At 40.8% G+C, this 17,451-nt stretch overlaps 1 protein-coding gene across 8 annotated transcripts in view; it reads left to right on the top strand.

Annotated features, from left to right (window-relative positions):
* The window catches only part of LOC110982962 (CMP-N-acetylneuraminate-beta-1,4-galactoside alpha-2,3-sialyltransferase-like), a 41,939-nt gene that overhangs the window by 14,982 nt on the left and 9,506 nt on the right, over positions 1-17,451 (top strand). For 5 of the 8 annotated variants that reach the window (XR_015425641.1, XM_087138051.1, XM_087138052.1 and 2 more), the window contains 8 exons: positions 1,589-1,655; positions 5,971-6,090; positions 12,143-12,220; positions 12,782-12,876; positions 14,230-14,293; positions 15,902-15,997; positions 16,352-16,538; positions 17,209-17,355. Coding sequence is in view for 7 of the 8 variants with exons in the window: in XM_087138051.1 (XP_086994177.1) it covers positions 1,589-1,655; positions 5,971-6,090; positions 12,143-12,220; positions 12,782-12,876; positions 14,230-14,293; positions 15,902-15,997; positions 16,352-16,538; positions 17,209-17,355 (854 nt within the window). In the remaining variant the exon portion in view is untranslated. The remainder of the gene's footprint in view (positions 1-1,588; positions 1,656-5,970; positions 6,091-12,142; positions 12,221-12,781; positions 12,877-14,229; positions 14,294-15,901; positions 15,998-16,351; positions 16,539-17,208; positions 17,356-17,451) is intronic. The other 3 variants (XM_087138053.1, XM_087138055.1, XM_087138056.1) reach the window with 1 other exon arrangement.

Below are 17,451 nucleotides of genomic sequence, written 5' to 3' on the forward strand. Positions count from 1 at the left end.
CTTAAAAGAAAATGGCATAGTACTGATGAACTGTACCGTTGTCTACTTACATGTACATTGTATATATATGTCCATAAGTCTATTCCTGCCCATTGTAATTGTAATTCTCAGTCCTGTTTCCCCCCTTCAACTATGTGAACATTAAAAATAAGTGAGTGCACATTATCAATTATCACACGAGTGTGAGTGGAACGTGAAGTAATGTGCGTGTAGTGCATCTGTGTCCCGTATACCACAAGGCTGAAGGCCCATTACATGTACATTATTTTGTGTTCCATGAGCACAAGCGTGATAACGACTCACTCAATCTTCAAGCAAGCTTGGCACGCAGTAAAAGATAATATGGGGGCTGATGGGCCCAAATGTGCCACCTTTCAATTTACAGTAAAGTTTGCAGCTGTGCGTTGAGTTACCGGTAGAATAGCACATTATGAGGAGTTGATATGAACATGTATGTGCTCACTTGGTACAGGACATGTACATGTAAGCATGTGTTTTAGGCTGAATTTTAATATTTTGCCATTCCAAATTTTAGTGAAAATTAATGTACATAAAATCTTTTGTTTTGTTCTGCTCTGTCAGTTTGCTGTCCTGTTAAGTATTTAATGTTTGGTTTTCGGGTTTTTTGTTTTGACGAAAGAAAAATTGTTAAAGTTGAACACTAGAACATTTTAAAATGTTGCAAGTGAGACAGTTGGAGATACTGGTATGCAGTGCCCCGTTTACACATGCAGGTGTCCAGTCGTAAACCAGCTGTGCATACTGGTACACACACATGCAAGTGTGTACAAACATTCAGTCATTGGATTTTATTTTTCCTTTTGTAACGGTCTGGGAAGAATTTTTTTCCTCAACAGGCCCCCAAAACAAACACACAGGAGGGGTGTAGGTACAAAGTACCGTGTCGGTATCATGATATCTTTATTTAAACGAAATGACAGTCAACAAACAGATGGTGTAGGATGATGGATAGTTTCAGGATCTTACAACACACTATCAAATCAAGCTTTCTTTTTGTAACCTGGTAGAAAAAGCAGCAGAAGTAGGAAGATATTTTGGGTTAGCAGATGCTGGCAGACAGGAGGCAAACAAATCTAAACACAGTCTTTTTGCGCAAGAAAACTAATCAAGTGTGCAAAAAGATGCCGCTTTTATTTTGAATAACAAAGCCTCCAGATTCCACAGGTGAGCAGTGCAGTACACATATTTGCACTCAGCCAAGATCAACGCTTTCGCATCTTTCACCCGTCTTCTAGTCTATTTGATTTGAGGAGGGACCCCCCTCCCGTTGGTCTGAAACAAGACTTTTAAACTAAGGACCCCACCCAATCCATTGGCACTGTTGGACAAGAATGGACCATGTTTCCAATCTTGTGTGCGCACCAACTTTGCACCTTATCCATACTTGCCCTTTAACAGGTTAAAGCTACACATGGTTGTGTATAATAACCACGCCCAAGTGTTTCAAACCTTGTATTGTTGCTACCTGCATAAAGAGGCTAACAGTCTTGCTCAGTGTTTTTGCTAGTCTGCTCTTGCACATGGTCATTTTGATGATTTGTTTTTCCCTTTTGTTATCCCTCTTCAGGCCACACCAGAGGAAACATAGGTGGTGGTGTAAAGATTGGGGGCACGGTAGCTGTACCGATAAACCGGTGAGTTTTCAAAAGAGCCTTCTAAGTCGAGCATGCTGTAGAAATGGCAGGGATTGCTTACCAAACCTGTATGATCCATGATGCCAGTTTATTTGGAATGCAATACTACTGGTTTGTTTAGAAAATGTTTGCTGTGAGATGTATGCTCCCAGTGTGGAATGTTTGATTTGATATCACAGATTTTGGTTATGTTTTGGGGTGAAACTTAATAATTCCCAATGCCTATATTCATGTACATGTAAATCACAGTAGTTATTTTGTAATATGTTAAGTCCGTCTTGCTTTTGCAGTTTACATGTAGTGACATGTTTATTATGGTGGTTCGTTTGGACCCCCAGACTAAGAGATAAAGTTTTTTTCATGTAAATGTGTGCCCTTGAATGGAGTTTAGTTTCTGGACTTGCAGTTTGATGAGCCTATCTACAAAATGTACAGTCACGGGCAAAAGGACTTGAATTTAAATGCTCATCCTTTAACAAGTACACTGTACTTGGGCATTCTCAGCTTCTGCCTTGTGACTCCTACCCATTTACCAAATGTTCTAGGCCTGTGCAAGCTGTCAATTAGTGGCTCTGTGCTTACTTCACACATGCATTATTTCAAGCCACAGCCATGTAATTTGGTTGTGGCTCATACAAGCACTCTGGCCTCACCGTGCTGAGCAGAACTCCAACTAGAACACCTTCTGCTTCGGTATACTTTGTGTACTCACAAAGGGACTTGGTATAGCTCTGACTTTACAGAAACAGGACTGTCCCAGGGAAATAACTGACTCATTAATCTACCGTAGAGCTCTCAACCAGGATAGTATAGGTCTTGCATTTCTTGATCTTACAGAGGCTTTTCACAGCAGCTTTCTTTCCAGTAGTGCTTTTGGTATGGAGGATGCACAAAAGGTCTACCCATGTGGATCCCTGTGGAACAAAAGCAGCTTCTGGAAAGATGGCTGCCATGCACAGTTTCTATAGACATCACATTACTTATCTGTCATTAACCTTGTTCCAACATGTTGCGAACCCCAACCATCATTTTTAGGGCCATTCATGTTAGTTTTCATAATGCTCTAACTGAATTTTACTGTAACACATCTCCCTGTGCTACATTAAACTCTTCAGTCTTTCCTTGCGCCGCTGTGTCGTGCTTGAGTTTTCTGTGTCCTTTTACTGTTGGCTGTGCAGCTGCAATGCAGGACATGTACAAACTGTACATTTACTTCAACCTCATTGCCGCTCTGTGTGCCAGTCATCTGTGTAAACACACTAGTGTTTTGTGCACATACCGATGAAAATTAGTTGGGTGAATTGTGTGTAAACAGTACAACGTACATGCACAGTGGAACTGTAATGAGTGGTCACACAGAGTGCCAGGGGGTCCATAATTACGTAGCTTGGCTTTTCTTCTGAATAGTATGAATACTTACATGTACTGTATAATGTGGCTAAGTAACAAAATGGCATTAAGGCAAAAACAGGCCTCTGTATTCAGCCATTGGACTATTCCATTGAGTGCAAAAGTAGAACAACTGACTGAGAGGTGTTGGAGGTGTAAAAAACATTTTCTGCATTCCATGAGTGTAAAAAAATTTATTATTATACCACTTCACCAACAGTTTCGATCTCGTGATCAAACAAGACCTCTCAGATGGCATCCATTAATTTTACTATTTAATCATAAACTTGAATGTGGACTCTACCATGGCAACCCCACCCTGAAAAGCAGTCAGTGTTTGTTTACTATGGATTACTGGCTATCACAGGTGCTGGTGTGAGTAGCATATTATTGGCAATCAATTGGTGCAGGTGTACGCTGCATGTTTCAAACATCTTGCATGTGCCCATTGTGAGTGATGGGTCAGAAATGAAATGCCAAATAAAATTGACACTGACATTAAGGCATTTCGACAAGGTGCCGAAGGAGTTAGTTTTTATCCTGCGCATACAGTGCACATGTAGGTGAATGTGCGTGAGAGTGAGAAACTCTTTGTGAAAACATTGTCAAGTGTTATGGAGCAAACAATGAGCAGTGCGTAAGGTTATCTGTCTGATGGTTACTGCCTCGGTACCTTTACCAGTCGCCGTCCATGTCGTAGCCATGTAGCTATTCTTCTTTGTGCTTCAGCACAGCAACATGACTTTTGCTTATGAAGTGCCTCTGTATCTTGGCCGTTCTCTCAAACTTTGGTTTTTTGTCAATGGCAAAGGAAACCTTCATCACTCCAGAGGGGAAAGGGGTTGCAGACTTGGGCTGTTACCAGTACATGTACATTGCTATGCATTGGCCAATAAAACAAGGGATGAGAGATGGTCCACATTAAAAGTCATCTTCGCTTGACAAGAGATATTGCTTGTCCAGTCTTTTCCATGGTGCTGCCCTTTCTTCCATCACCTGCTCTTCTCAGTATTAAGTATGCGTGGCGTGTCCTCTACAGTGGTTAGGAAAGTTCTATCGGTGCGCCATTTCCAGCTTATTGTAAAATAACAAAAATATTGCTTAGCAGAATTTTACATGTATGTTGAATCCAAAATTAACACTGTGTAGGAGACACAAGGCATTTCTTCCTCTAACTCGAGAGAGCGTCATCCACTGTGTAAAAGTAACACCACACACAGAGTACCGTACCTTTCCGCTCTTCTGCAACATCCTCTCAAAAATCTCATGATGGATTTAGAAAGATCTGGGAAGGTGAGGTTTTGGAGTCCAGATGAACTTGAACTTGCATTATAGCTACATGTAGTTCTAACTTTCATTTTTGGTGGTTGTATGGTATCTCTTAGAAATAAAACTCACAATAAACAAGCTGAGCAATCTCAAAGATTTGCTCACCAAATGTCACCTCACCCTACCTCACAAATGCATCATACACTGGTGAAAAGTCTTGCAGATGTTTGAACCAGAGAGACGCATGGTGATGTCAGCTCAAGCCGGACAAACATAGCCAACTAAAGCAAATTGGCCATACACCAAGCTCTGCAGCTCGTTTACACTCGTACTGTCACAGTAAAAACAAAAGTGCCTTCACAGCCAGTTGGTGCATATGTACATGCGCTAAACATTGCCAATACCTCATCCTTGTTCATGCACGTTTGCATCCATAGCCTCATCCTTCTCCATTTTCTCTGTACTACTTGTCTCAACCATTCTCATTCTGCAACTGGTGATCCCTCTCTGCCCTAACTTTTTGGTCCTTTGCTCCTGTCTTCATCAAACACTCCTGGCGTTTTCATCAAACACTCCTGGTGTTTTCATCAAACACTCCTGGTGTCTTCATCAAACACTCTTGGTGTTTTCATCAAACACTCCTACCCCTTCTCATCCTAACCCCTTTCATCTAATCCCATCCAATCCTAACCCTGTTTCCTTTTTTATCCGTCTTTTTATGCTCCTTTCTGTAATCACTCTTCCTTTAATTGCCTATTTGTTCAGCTGGAATTTTACCTATGAAACCCTTTTGTAATCCTTCTCATCGCAATCACAGTTATCTAATCTCTTCCCCTTTCATACCCATTTATTTGCAACCAAATTCTCTTCTGTCTTAACCCTTTTCTCTGTAGTGTATGCACATGCACTGCGTAGCTATGTATATAGAATTCCTTCCAGCCTTTATTCCTTGACGATCCTGACTAACCTTATCCTTTCCCATCCTAATACGTATGCCTACTCCTTCCCAGATTCCACCTCTTTCTGTAACGTGCTTCTGCAGAGTTTTCCATCTAATCTCTTGTCTAAAATTGTTTTGTAAGTTGTAACCCCCTCTCATTCTACTCCCTCTTTCTGTATTCAATCCCCTCCCATCCTACCGGTAGTTCTTCTCTCATTACCTGTTACAACCCTAATTCCTTCATCTTCTTGTCCTCCCGCATCCTCATTTTGCCTGAAAGCCATCTTGTCCAAATACCCGGTTTTGTCACATCCCTTCCATTTTCTCAACCTTGCTTCATGCGTACCGGTACTTGTACGGGTACAGTGCATACACGAACACGGTGTATGTATTTAAACCACTTTCAGTTTCATCCTAATCCTTCACAAGTTTTTTGGGTGATGTCTTACCGGATTCACTGAAAGAGGGGCCTTCAGAAATACAACTAAAAAGTCAACCGACCTTGTCGATTGAACACACCGGTACATGTATAACAAATGACTTGCCTGTGTCTTTGCCCATTAATGCCTGTGACTCCTTCAGTAACAGCACTTGTAATGTTGTTAACCCTCTTCTCTCCCTCCCGTCTGACTGCATGGTGTGCTGTTGATACCCCCCTCCTCCCCCCAACCTCCTAATAACACCCTTGCTTGGACTCACCTGTGCCTGCTGCTCTAGCCCGCTGGACCATTCCGGTAGTGGGGCAACAAAACCTGCTGCAAAACAGCACCAGACTTGGGCACAGGCAGCCCGCAAACCTAAATTATCACCAATCGTTCAGAAAGCGGTAGACATGAGGTAAGTGTACACTTGCAGAAACGTTGTCACACAGTGTTCAAAGCCAGTTGGATGTTTTCCTGTTGAACATGCCTGCGACAGGATTAGTCGATTTTCTTTTGGGGATTCAAGACGGTGCTATCAAAACAGAAAAAGCTCTTTTGTAGCAAGTTCATATTCTGAAAACCTGGAACAGCTTTAAAGTACCAGTATTTGCCGGTAGCAAACTCAAAAGCAAGCTCAAACTACATACATGTACATGAACGTGAATATATAATCTGCATTTCCAATTAAATTATCCTAGTTCTCATAGACTTGTGTGCATTTCTTTTAATTGTAATCCTGAAATGAAAATCGTTACATCCTGATGTACATGTGTAACTTTGAATACAAAACTTGTGTATTTGTGCACTTTGTCAGTAGATTTGGAGTTCCTTACTCCACAGGTTTTTTTTTCTTTCTTTTTTTTTGTTTTTGGGGGGAGATGATTTGAAAGGGTTTAGGTTATAGTTAAAAATGCTGGATCGGGTTTGAGGGGCTGGTGCTGATGGTTTCCATATTTCAAGAGAGGAAGATCTCGAAGTGAGGCTAGGAATGTGTTGTCACAAAGTGTTTTTTTAATTCTCAAAAAAGAGTTCAATTTCTCACTATGTTCCTACGTAAGAAACTTAATTTGTGACCTGTCATGACAAAATGAGAGTAAAGTCCCATCCCGTTCTTTCCTATTTTTAGGGTTCAAAGTCATATTGAAGTGGAGGTCAGTTTTGGGGTTTTGCAGTATTTTGAAAGAGAAACCTGTCTCCTATTTAATTCCAAATATTTCGCTGGATCATATATTTAAAAATGTCATTTTCTCAGCAATTTGTTTTGATTATTTGTGCCTGGTCAGAAATGTTGAAACAATGTTGGGAACAAAGACGGGAAGCTCCCAGAATAATGTCACATTGTAATCAGTGTTCCATGAACGTACCACTGGAAAACTCTTTTTTTTCTGCTGAATTCAAATATATCAATATCTCAATTTCTGAAAATTCCGACTTTCAGCTCATTTTGTGGTGACAGGTCACATTTCTTTTCTATATCTACGGTACCTCATGTGAAAAGATACTACCAGATAAGCAGACAAACAAACAAGTTTCGGTGAACTACTGGAATGGTGGTGCACTTAAACTCGCTCAATTTATTTTAGAGTACTCACTGAAGGATCCATTCCATCATGTTACAATTAATACCAATCAGAATCAAGGTGTAGACCGAACTCTAAGTACGGTGAAATCTAGATAAGGCAAACTCTGATAACTCAAGACTCCTGTTATGCCAAAGAGTCCATTCCTTCACTACCACAAAATGACAAGTAACTCGGCTCAAATCAAATGTTGATACCACGCTGAGACTCCACTGTGAGTAGTTTTTATACTTGAACTTAACTCAAAGGAAAAAGGCAAGTGGTTACATGTTTAATTTGTGGTATATATCTGTAAGAGTATAAAACTCAACCTGACAATTTAATTCCTTTTTTTTTTTCTTTTTTAGTCGTAGGGCGTACAGGCTGGAATTTATCGATGGTGAATAAATTTATAAAAGGGTTCAAACCTATTAAAGGGTCTTTACAAGATCGAGCTTTAAATCTGCATCATGAGCCTTGACAGTTTTCTATCTACCTTGTCTTGATATTAATTCGGGAGGCACGTGAGCATTGCATGCTGCCGAGGCACCACCGGACCAAAGACTGTGAAGACCATAACAGGTTATATCGGTCAGGAAAGGTTTGAGAGCACCCAGAATTGTCTCGCATGTTCTGGTGTAGCTGAGGTTGTATGGGGTGGGGATGAGGCCTTTTTTTGGAATTAGTGAGTCTGTAAAGGAGGGGCAACTCTGAATCACCAGGATCTACTAAAGCAGAGATATATCTTTTAGTAATGGATATGGGGCAGGTGGCTTTGTGGGTTCTGGCAATTGTGACGTCAGACCCATGTCTAAATTTCTTGGTTTTTGATCTTGGTATTAAAGTGTTCGAGGCTGTCATTATAAAAACAAATTTACAATCATTGCATCTGATGGTGCTGATTTCATTAAATCTAAGAAAACCAGTGTAGCTAATAAAAGAAATAAACAAGATGCAAAGATCCGCTGATGAAGTGCTGGAATGACCAACTTTACCAAAATGTCCGGAGTAACTGGCTCCTTTCAGATAATACATGTAGGTGAAGCGTTGATGTGATTATAGCCCTGGACAGCTGTTTGGACAGGGGTCCTCAGCAGTTGGTGATTCCAGACTTGCCAAGCTGTGCACCCACTTCACTGCTGCCGAAAGTAACTTTGCTGCAGACTCGGCCCCCAAGGATGTTGCGACACATGTGATGTAGAGGCAGAGATGAAATAGCTGTGCAGGAAAGGCCGGGATACCAGGCTTGAAGTTTGTGCAGGACTCCCAATGACACCAGGTGGACATGTACTTGGCAGTGGTAGAGTTGGCTTTGGCGGAAAGTAGAATTGCTGGAAGAGCACTGGTGGCGAGGTCACGTAGAGTCAATTCTTGCAAAGAAGTTGCATGTTTGATCCACAGTTCTGTTGAAAATGAGTCAAAAATACAAAGCAAAAGATTCCCACAAGATGCTGCTGTGGTATCCGTAATACCCTTACTGTACATATATGCATTTGAGTTTCGGCCAGGAATCAACAAAAATTTATGGCATGAACAATTAAACACATACCCGGGTATTCTTGAATGCACAAGCTCTGTCATTTTGTCAAAAGACCAAGCACTTCCTCCAACAAACAAAAGCTAAAAAGAGGGAACAATGCACCAAATGCATTTTTGGTTAATAGCAAGAAAATGGTTATGTACCATACATGGTCAAAATCCTGCATACATGTACCTTCTCTGCACCTGTGCATCAACATACATACTACGGTACTGGTGTGTACATATACAAAGAAAATATCCCATGGTGCCTCAAAATATCCCATAGTGCCTTAAGATATCCCACTGTGCCTTAAAATATCCCATAGTGCCTTAGAATATCCCATAGTGCCTTAAAATATCCCATGGTGCCTCAAAATATCTCATAGCGCCTTAAAATATCCCATAGTGCCTTAAAATATCCTATATCCCACAGTGCCATAAAATATCCCATAGTACCTAAAAATATCCTTTAGTGCCTTAAAATATCCCATAGTGGAAGTTGTTGCAGTAATCAAAAGAAGAGTCAACTAGCCACTACGCACCTGCAACTTAAAATATCCCATATTGGAGGTTGTTGCAATAATTAGAAGAAGAAGATGACGCACATGTATATACATGTAATACATGTACAAAATGTGTCTATTGTACATGTACGTAGGAGAAGTACATGTACACCTACATGTACATGGATGAACCATTCATCAGTATGGTAGCATGTACATGCACATGAACTGTACTCAGCAAAGGACATGTACATGTGCGTGTACATGTAGGGGTCAAGTATTCAATGTCTCAGTGTAATTCCGAATCCTGTGACACCTCACCTCCATACTTTTATGGGGCTAAGCTTACCAAGGAAGTTGCGGTAATGCAATAGTCACATGAGCATTTCTAGGAGCCAGCCTCCCAATGTACCAGTATATGCATTAACCGACTACGCTGAGTCTGGGGTCTGCTTTGCTAGTGAGCACACCAAAACCTGCCGTGTTGACACAAATACGCATTATCCAAGGGTTTCAGATGACATTTGATTTCAGGTTTTCAGGCGTACACATGTTGGTCTTGAATTCCAGTAATTTTTTTTTTGGTCGTTGATGGGATACATTAGGTAACAGAATATGCTACTCAAAGAATGTTAAGGACCACTTTTTATTTTGTGTATACTTTTTTTATATGAGATATTTTGCTGTTGAAACTGTGCATTTGATGTTTTGAAACATTTCTAAAATTTTTTTTCCAATGAGAAAGCCATGTAGACAAGCAAAAAATGAAAGAACTAGGCCCCAGTCATTGCTTGGAAAAAATTACAAGTTAAGAAGAAAGTGGTCCTTAACTTATTTTGAGTAGTATATTTGGTTGCTTGATTTTTTATTTCAGTCATGGTTTTTTAAAATTCATCAGCCATTCCCCCATTCAATTCTTTTTTTTTTTCAGTTATACTAGTAGCCCCATCCCTCGGTAATTTGAAGCAGACATTTATGATGATTTATTTGATGTGCAAATGTATTTAAAGACTTCCTCCCACATCCAAATGCGTCACTTCCCAGTTGTTGCCCTAGACCAATTCCTGGTCAGCAGATACAGAATCTTCCTGAAAAAAAAAAATGGAGGAAACTGGTGACTTGGGAATGCAAGGTTGCCCAAAATTCTGTCACTGATTCTCCGTGCTAAGAATACCATACATACACATCATACACGTGTCATTTCACTAATTTGGGCCAACTGCATGTATGTACAGTACATGTACAGCACATGTACATGTAGTTGTTGCTGCGTGCGTGTTCATGGTCCATCGATAATTTTCATGCCACCGAGTTGTTGTGTATTCATTTCAGTTTCTGCTCCCACACCTTTCAGTGCCTGTTCTCTCCGCCAAACTGAGCAATGCTTCAAGTTGGTCCCTTGCAAAGCTTCCCTCTATCCCCATGCTGTCTGTGGCTGGAATAGCCTGTATTAAGACAGCTGGCCCTTATCATAACAAGAAACCAATCTCGATGGGGCATGATTTGCTGTATCTCCCAGGCACAGAGGCCCAGCAAACGGCAGTTAATGAGTGGAATGGAAAAGTTGCGAGTTCCGAATGTCATTCATGGTGATTTCTGCCTGCAGTGCTGTAGCAGACAAGATGTAAGGTTGCTAACTTGGCCACTCTAGATGAGCAATCTTGAGACAACATTAGCCACTTTTTTCCCTAGAAATTTAGCCCCGCTCCTTTTTTGCCCTTTTAAAAAACAAACAAACAAACACCCCAACACCCCAACAAACAAACAAACAAACACCCCAACACCCCAACAAACAAACAAACAAACACCCCCAACAACCCCAACAAACAAACAAACAAACACCCCAACAAAAACCCCAACCACTGTTCTCTTGTTTGTCTCTGTCTCATATAAAATTTCCAAAGATACTGTTATGTAACCACATACTGTCTTTTGAAATAAAATACCAGTGCTATTGAAATACAGCACACCGTACTCTTATTCAGTATGAATTTCTTGAAACAATCTTTTTCAAATTGGAACATGGTGTATGTATACAGTTGTGTTGACGTTCTTTTTATGAGATGTTTTATTTTGTAGTGAGAATATTAATGACTGCACATTTTATCACTCAGTTTTTGCTCACTTTTTGCCAAAACAGAATTAGAGTTTCATTTGGTGAGGCATGGGTGCATGTGTGCATTGTTAGCCAAATACAAGTACATGTAAGTGATGCATTACTAACTGCATTTTGAAGATTGGTTTGCTGTGTAAAATATTCATGCATTGTATTCTTTTCGTGATCTCCCCTCCCCCCGCACTTTTGAAACACTGACTCAAAGTAAGTGGAAAATACCGGGTGTTTCAATCCCAGATGAAACCCTGATGACACTGAATGACATGATTTGACCAGATTTTCAAATGACATTGGATTGGGACGATTTTTCTGACACGTTACCAATATGCACATTTGAGCACTCAGTACATGTATTTCATGCCAGTGATGAGTTCTATTCTTAAAGTGTACATAATGCACCATATGATGTTGGTTAGATGTACAGTGTATACAATTAATGAAGTGGTTTGCATCCGATGCTTTATACGTGCATGCACATGTACATGTGTGTATGTGTACATTACAGAAATCCCTTGTGAACTCTAGAGGGCAGCAGACAGAGAAATGGCTCTTCAGCCAGCCTTTGTGACCTTAACACATGTTTTATTACATTTCCGTCAACTCAGTGTTTCTTCTTGCAACCACTTTCAATATCTTCAACTTGTACCAGAATGTACAAAGTGCTGTGGCTTTGTTGAATGTGTAGATGTGTTGCCATTTTTCCCACAGGGTTGAACTGACCTGACTTACACGATGTTTCTTGATTTTGTTTGTTTGTTCTGTTTTTAGCACTGCCCTGGCATCTCCCAATGTTACTTGTATTCCTGAACGCTCGAGGAATAGAATGCTCAATGTCTATGGCGAGAAGTAAGTGTGAAATAACAAGTGAATGTGAAACAGAGCATGCTGCCAAAGGCAGCTTGCCTGGTGATGCTCCTTCCATTCTGTTCATGGCCATGGCTGAATGAATGTACAGCATGCAAAACCATGGGTGTGGCAAACGCTGGCAAGAGGGACAAGGGGAAAGTTGGGCCCTCTCCCCACTGCCACCCAGGGGAGGAAAGAAAAAGGGAACTGAAAGCAGGAGAAATGAACAAGAGAGGGAAGGGATGAAAATCACAAGTTTACTTGAGAATACCCCAGAATTGACCCCTCCTACTGCCATTAATTCTTTATCAGTTTGTCGCTAAAAAGTGCTTTTCCCCCCATCCCTCAAAATCCCCCCTCTTCTCCCCTCCTCCCCCCGCCTGAAAAGTCATGGCGACGCTCTTGTGCACGTGCCTAATTTCAGGGACTGTCGTCCCTTTCTGTATGTGATTTGTTTTTGTGACTTTGGAATCTGGCTCTTCAGAAGTAAAAGTAGATGTTAACATCTTGCATTGGTTATTGCACTTCGCTGACGTAAAATTTGGATAATTTCTCTTCCAGGTTTAATCTGAGTATACCTCCATTTTTAAACATGGACTTTGAAAGAGAACCTCACATCTTAGATTTACCCTTTCCATTTGGTGTACAAGATTCAAGTAAGTGGCATCTTGTTCTCAGTCAAACTTACATTCTTCAATTTGAAATGATGTATGCAAGTGTAATTTCTATATGTATACATGTAAGCATATTGTTTCACAGTTCCATAGAATCAGATAAAGGGGAATCAATCCTAAGCTGTCAGCTCTAGGCTTCCTGGAATATTCTGACCATAATGTTTGTCCCTATGTGGAACACCTACATGTATATGTACATGTACTCTAGGCACATGGAACAGCCCAAAAACGCACAAAGTTGGAACACCCTTTTTATTTATCGGCTACATCTGTGCGCCCTTTGACACCCTGTGTCTGAATGGAATGCGTGCAGAATGTGACTCATCAGCCTTACCAGCAGTGTGACACATTTGGGGGGGCTACAGTACCGGTACATGTGCATAGGGAAAAAGGAACATGAATGTTCAGATATTTAAGGCATTCTTCCGGACTATGTACATGTAATAGAAGTATTTAACTTCATTATCAAGTTTTGTTTTGCTATTTCTGTCCGTATTTTTGGGCTTTTTTTGTTTCTATGCTAATAGAAATTTGCATACATGTATATTCATGAGCCAAACTATGGTGTTATCAGAAGCACTGAACCTAAGTGTTCATTGATTTGTGCTCAACAAAAGTTAGATTATTATACTCCACTTTGGACGATTTCCATTTCCTTTGGCAACATATTGTTGTACATGTACAAGTACTCGTATACGTTGTATATAGCAATATGCCAGCAAGAAATCTTTCTCAGAAAGGTTTCCAAAGAGCAAATTTAGCGTTCCAACTGGAAGCATGAAAACATGCGAACTGATCAGTGTCTTCCTGTATTCACATCACACCAACAGCGCCCTCACTGGTCTAGAAAAGCTTGGTCAGTTTTGAATGTTTAAAAACTACACATTACAGTTCACTTCACTCCTGAAAGATTTTGAATAGTTTTCTTACGTCGAAGAAGATTTCAAACATGTATATGTACGCTCCAAGAGGGATTCTGAGAAAATTCACAGTAATGATCCTTGAAAGTGCCGATATTGCGGGGGGCATCAGCAGTTGACTTGAACATAAGACTGGTTTTTTTTGTCTGAGACTTAATCAGAATTTTCACTTTTCATTCACTTCCCTACGTCGACAACAAACCAAGTCTTTTTTATCGTGTTGAACATCATTAATTTTGCTTTGAAATGTCACAAAAGAGACGTTGAGTGAGTTGAGTGAATACATGTATTTATGTAGTGTAAAACTTTCAACCAAAACCATGTCATTCGAGTTGAAGCAAATTAGCAAATATTGTTTTCACTTGAACATGCTTATTTTGCCATTTACAGTTGTTTCCTTTTTCTTGCATTTCAGCAAAACTAGTGAAAGAAACATTGGGTATTGCTTGGAATACAAGTTTACCTTTTATATCTAAAAGGTAAGGAGTTAATAACCTGAGGGGCCAGTGTGTTACTATCATGTTCTCAGTGTTCTCATAATGGTTTTAGTGTTTTTGCCTTGTCTTGCGTACTCTGAAGATGCTTTGATAGAGTCTACATACTCATATACATGTACGTATATCTGGATTGAAATCACACTTCCAAACCAGAGTGGTTTCTCTTTTTAAATTAAAAATCAATGTCCATCATGATGTCAGAACTGACAGATAACATAATTTTTGGAATATAAGCCTGTCGGTGTAAAAGCTGCAGCACGCAAAATTAGGTAAATTAAGATTTAAAGTCGCAGTATACGCCGCATCAATGTATAAGCTGCATGGCAGCACTGATGATCCAACCACGAAGGTGCTGTGTGTTGAAGTGCCAGTAAAGTGCGTCAATGATTCCACTCTACGTGCGATCCTAATAAATACAATGTGTAAGAAAAATGGGAACCAGTGTCACCATAAAAAAGTGAATTTGAAGTCCTCATATGTAATCATTTTTGCAGGCTGGATGAGTGTCATGCGTGGGACATGTAGCAGCTCTTGCTCTTTTTTCAAAGCGGCCAGCAAAAGTTATGTGGTTGGGGACGTACAATAAAATCTTGATGACTCAAAAGTCAGTTAAGTTGAAAGATTGTTTCATCTCACAGGCCGACTACTTCTTGCTAAAAGAATAGGATTTATGTAAAAAATCTCCGTACATGTAACTGTCCATTGCACTATATACATTTATCTTGAACTTTTGTGATGCCGATCAAAAAAAACATCGCCAAATGCGCTTCAAAAATGAAAATTCCACCAAGAGACTGTGGTTCGCATCATCACATTTGAAAAACTTGTGTTGCATGCATGCTGCATGTGGAACATGGAACATGAACATGACAAACCCTGTTTTCAGGCTAGCCTGACTGCCACCACAGACCCATTCATGGACAGTCCAATCGCTGGCTCTCACCGATAACCATGTGACCACAGAAAGTGTTGCCAACAGAAAACCCACATGAAAAACTCCAAAATTCTGTGTCATGTCACGCTGAACACAATTGGTGGAAAGATGAAAGATTTGCCTCCCGAAGGTACACCATTGAAGCTCTTGATTTTTATTTAATGATAAAACAAAATCTTAGAATATAAAATATAAGTAATAAAAATAAATGATTATTTGTGTACCAAAAAATACTCCATGAGAATGAATAAAAAGCAGGAAAATAATCACTAGGAATGCTGTCACAGCAGAATTAAGTTTAAGATTATGAACAGATTTCATGCATATGTTTGTGACTCCATGACTCAGGGAATTCTGTTAACCCGAAGAACAGACAACTCGAATTTTAATTTTATTTCCAAGGTTTGAGTTATCAGATGGCAGCGGCAACCAACGAAAACAAGCCTGTGCCACCAGTACGGGTGTCCCAGCCGTGGCTTTTGTGACTGATTTTATATTTCAAAGTTGGCTCTATAAGCCACCCAGCGTATAAGCTGCAGGGACATTTTTCAGCGTGAGAATGAACGTATAAGCCGCTGCTTGTACTGTCAAATTCTTCACGGAAAATACTGTCTGTATTCATTGGTAGTATCTCTCTCTCTCTCTGTTCCTTTCAGTAAATCCTGCCTACGATGTGTCATTGTCGGAAACGGCGGGCTAATAAAAGATACCTCATTAGGAAAAGTTATAGACAACTTTGACGTAGTTTTAAGGTGAGTAGGCCCATGCTGTTGCATGTAATAGCTAATGTGATTGGCACAAGCCTAGTCCCAGTTTTTTCCCATTATCATCATTTATTGATAGCAGAGGAAACTTTCTGTATGTTTGTTTTCCAACTTCTTGCAGCAGGGAAATAGGCTTTCTAGCACAGATTTATGTCTTTATCGAGTGGGTGCCCAAACTAGTTTCTGTAGGGCAGACACAATGAGTGTGGAAACACTCACTGATAAGTCTTCATACAGTGAAAGGTACTGTCCATCATTTGTCATTTGTCATCTGTCACTCATTTATTGTCATCTAAGTAAGAACCTGTTGTGCAATTCTCCCCTCCCCCTTTAACCCCTCAGAATAAATGACGCACCTACCAAAGGTTATGAGAAGGACGTCGGCTCCAAGACGACGATGCGAATGTGCTACCCGGAGAGCGCCTTCACGAAGCCAGAGCAGTTCCATGGCAACTGGCTTCTCCTCCTGATGGTGTTCAAGCCCATGGACCTGACGTGGCTACAGACAGTGGCCCAAGGCAAGAAGATGGTGAGTGTGTGTATCGTGGGGAAAGACTTGGGGAAAGTCTACTTGAGCTTGGTCTTTAAAGTTTGGTTCTGTATTGCTTCTGTTATTAGTGGCTTTGAGTTTTCACAGATGCCTACCTCAGTCCAACCAAACTTGCACAGACTTGTACTGAACTCAACTTTGGAATATCAAACAACAGTCAACTGCTCAGACAAGCTCACCCAAGTCAAGCCAGCCTACCAATTACCCGAATGCCAAGTCAGGCCTTCCCAACCCAACTCAAATTAGCCCAACTTAGCCAAATGCAGCCCAATTCAACCCAACCCAACCCAATTCAGTCCAACCCAGGTCACACAAAACCAAGTCTAACCAGCCCAAGCCAAGCTTTACCAATGCGCCTCAACCCAACCTGATCTGACTGGGCCCAAGTCAGCCTAAACCCAAATGTAACTCCGCTATGGCAAAGTATAAGCCCAACACATTCTGAGCTGACTCAACCCAAACTGACCCTACCTAATCCAGTAATCCTAACCCTATTTGGTCTGATTCGGCCCAACCCAACTCAGGTCAACCCATCCCAACCCAACCCTACCCAACCCAACTCCACCCTGTCCAGCCCAGCCCAGCCCTGTCTCAACTGTCATCTTGATGTGGGTTAACTCCCATCTTCGTCTTGTCTTTCACTTTGCAGACAAATCAAAAGGGCTTTTGGAAAAAGATTGCCTCATCTGTGCCCAAGAAGCCAGAAGATTTCCGCATTCTTAATCCATCCATTTTACGGGAGACGGGCTTCGACATCATCGGGTTTCCGGTGTCTGCAGACGGGAAAGTTGGCAAGGTAGGGTCCCTAGGTGACACGCGTTATCCTGGGTTTGCAATGGGAGAGTAGGGGTGGAAATTCTGGTTGATGAAAAGTGAGTGAGGTGGGAGAGTC

The sequence above is a fragment of the Acanthaster planci genome, linkage group LG06, assembly GCF_054643075.1.
Source record: "Acanthaster planci isolate LZ-2023a linkage group LG06, COTS_SCS, whole genome shotgun sequence".
In the NCBI taxonomy this organism is placed as follows: Eukaryota; Metazoa; Echinodermata; class Asteroidea; order Valvatida; family Acanthasteridae; genus Acanthaster; species Acanthaster planci.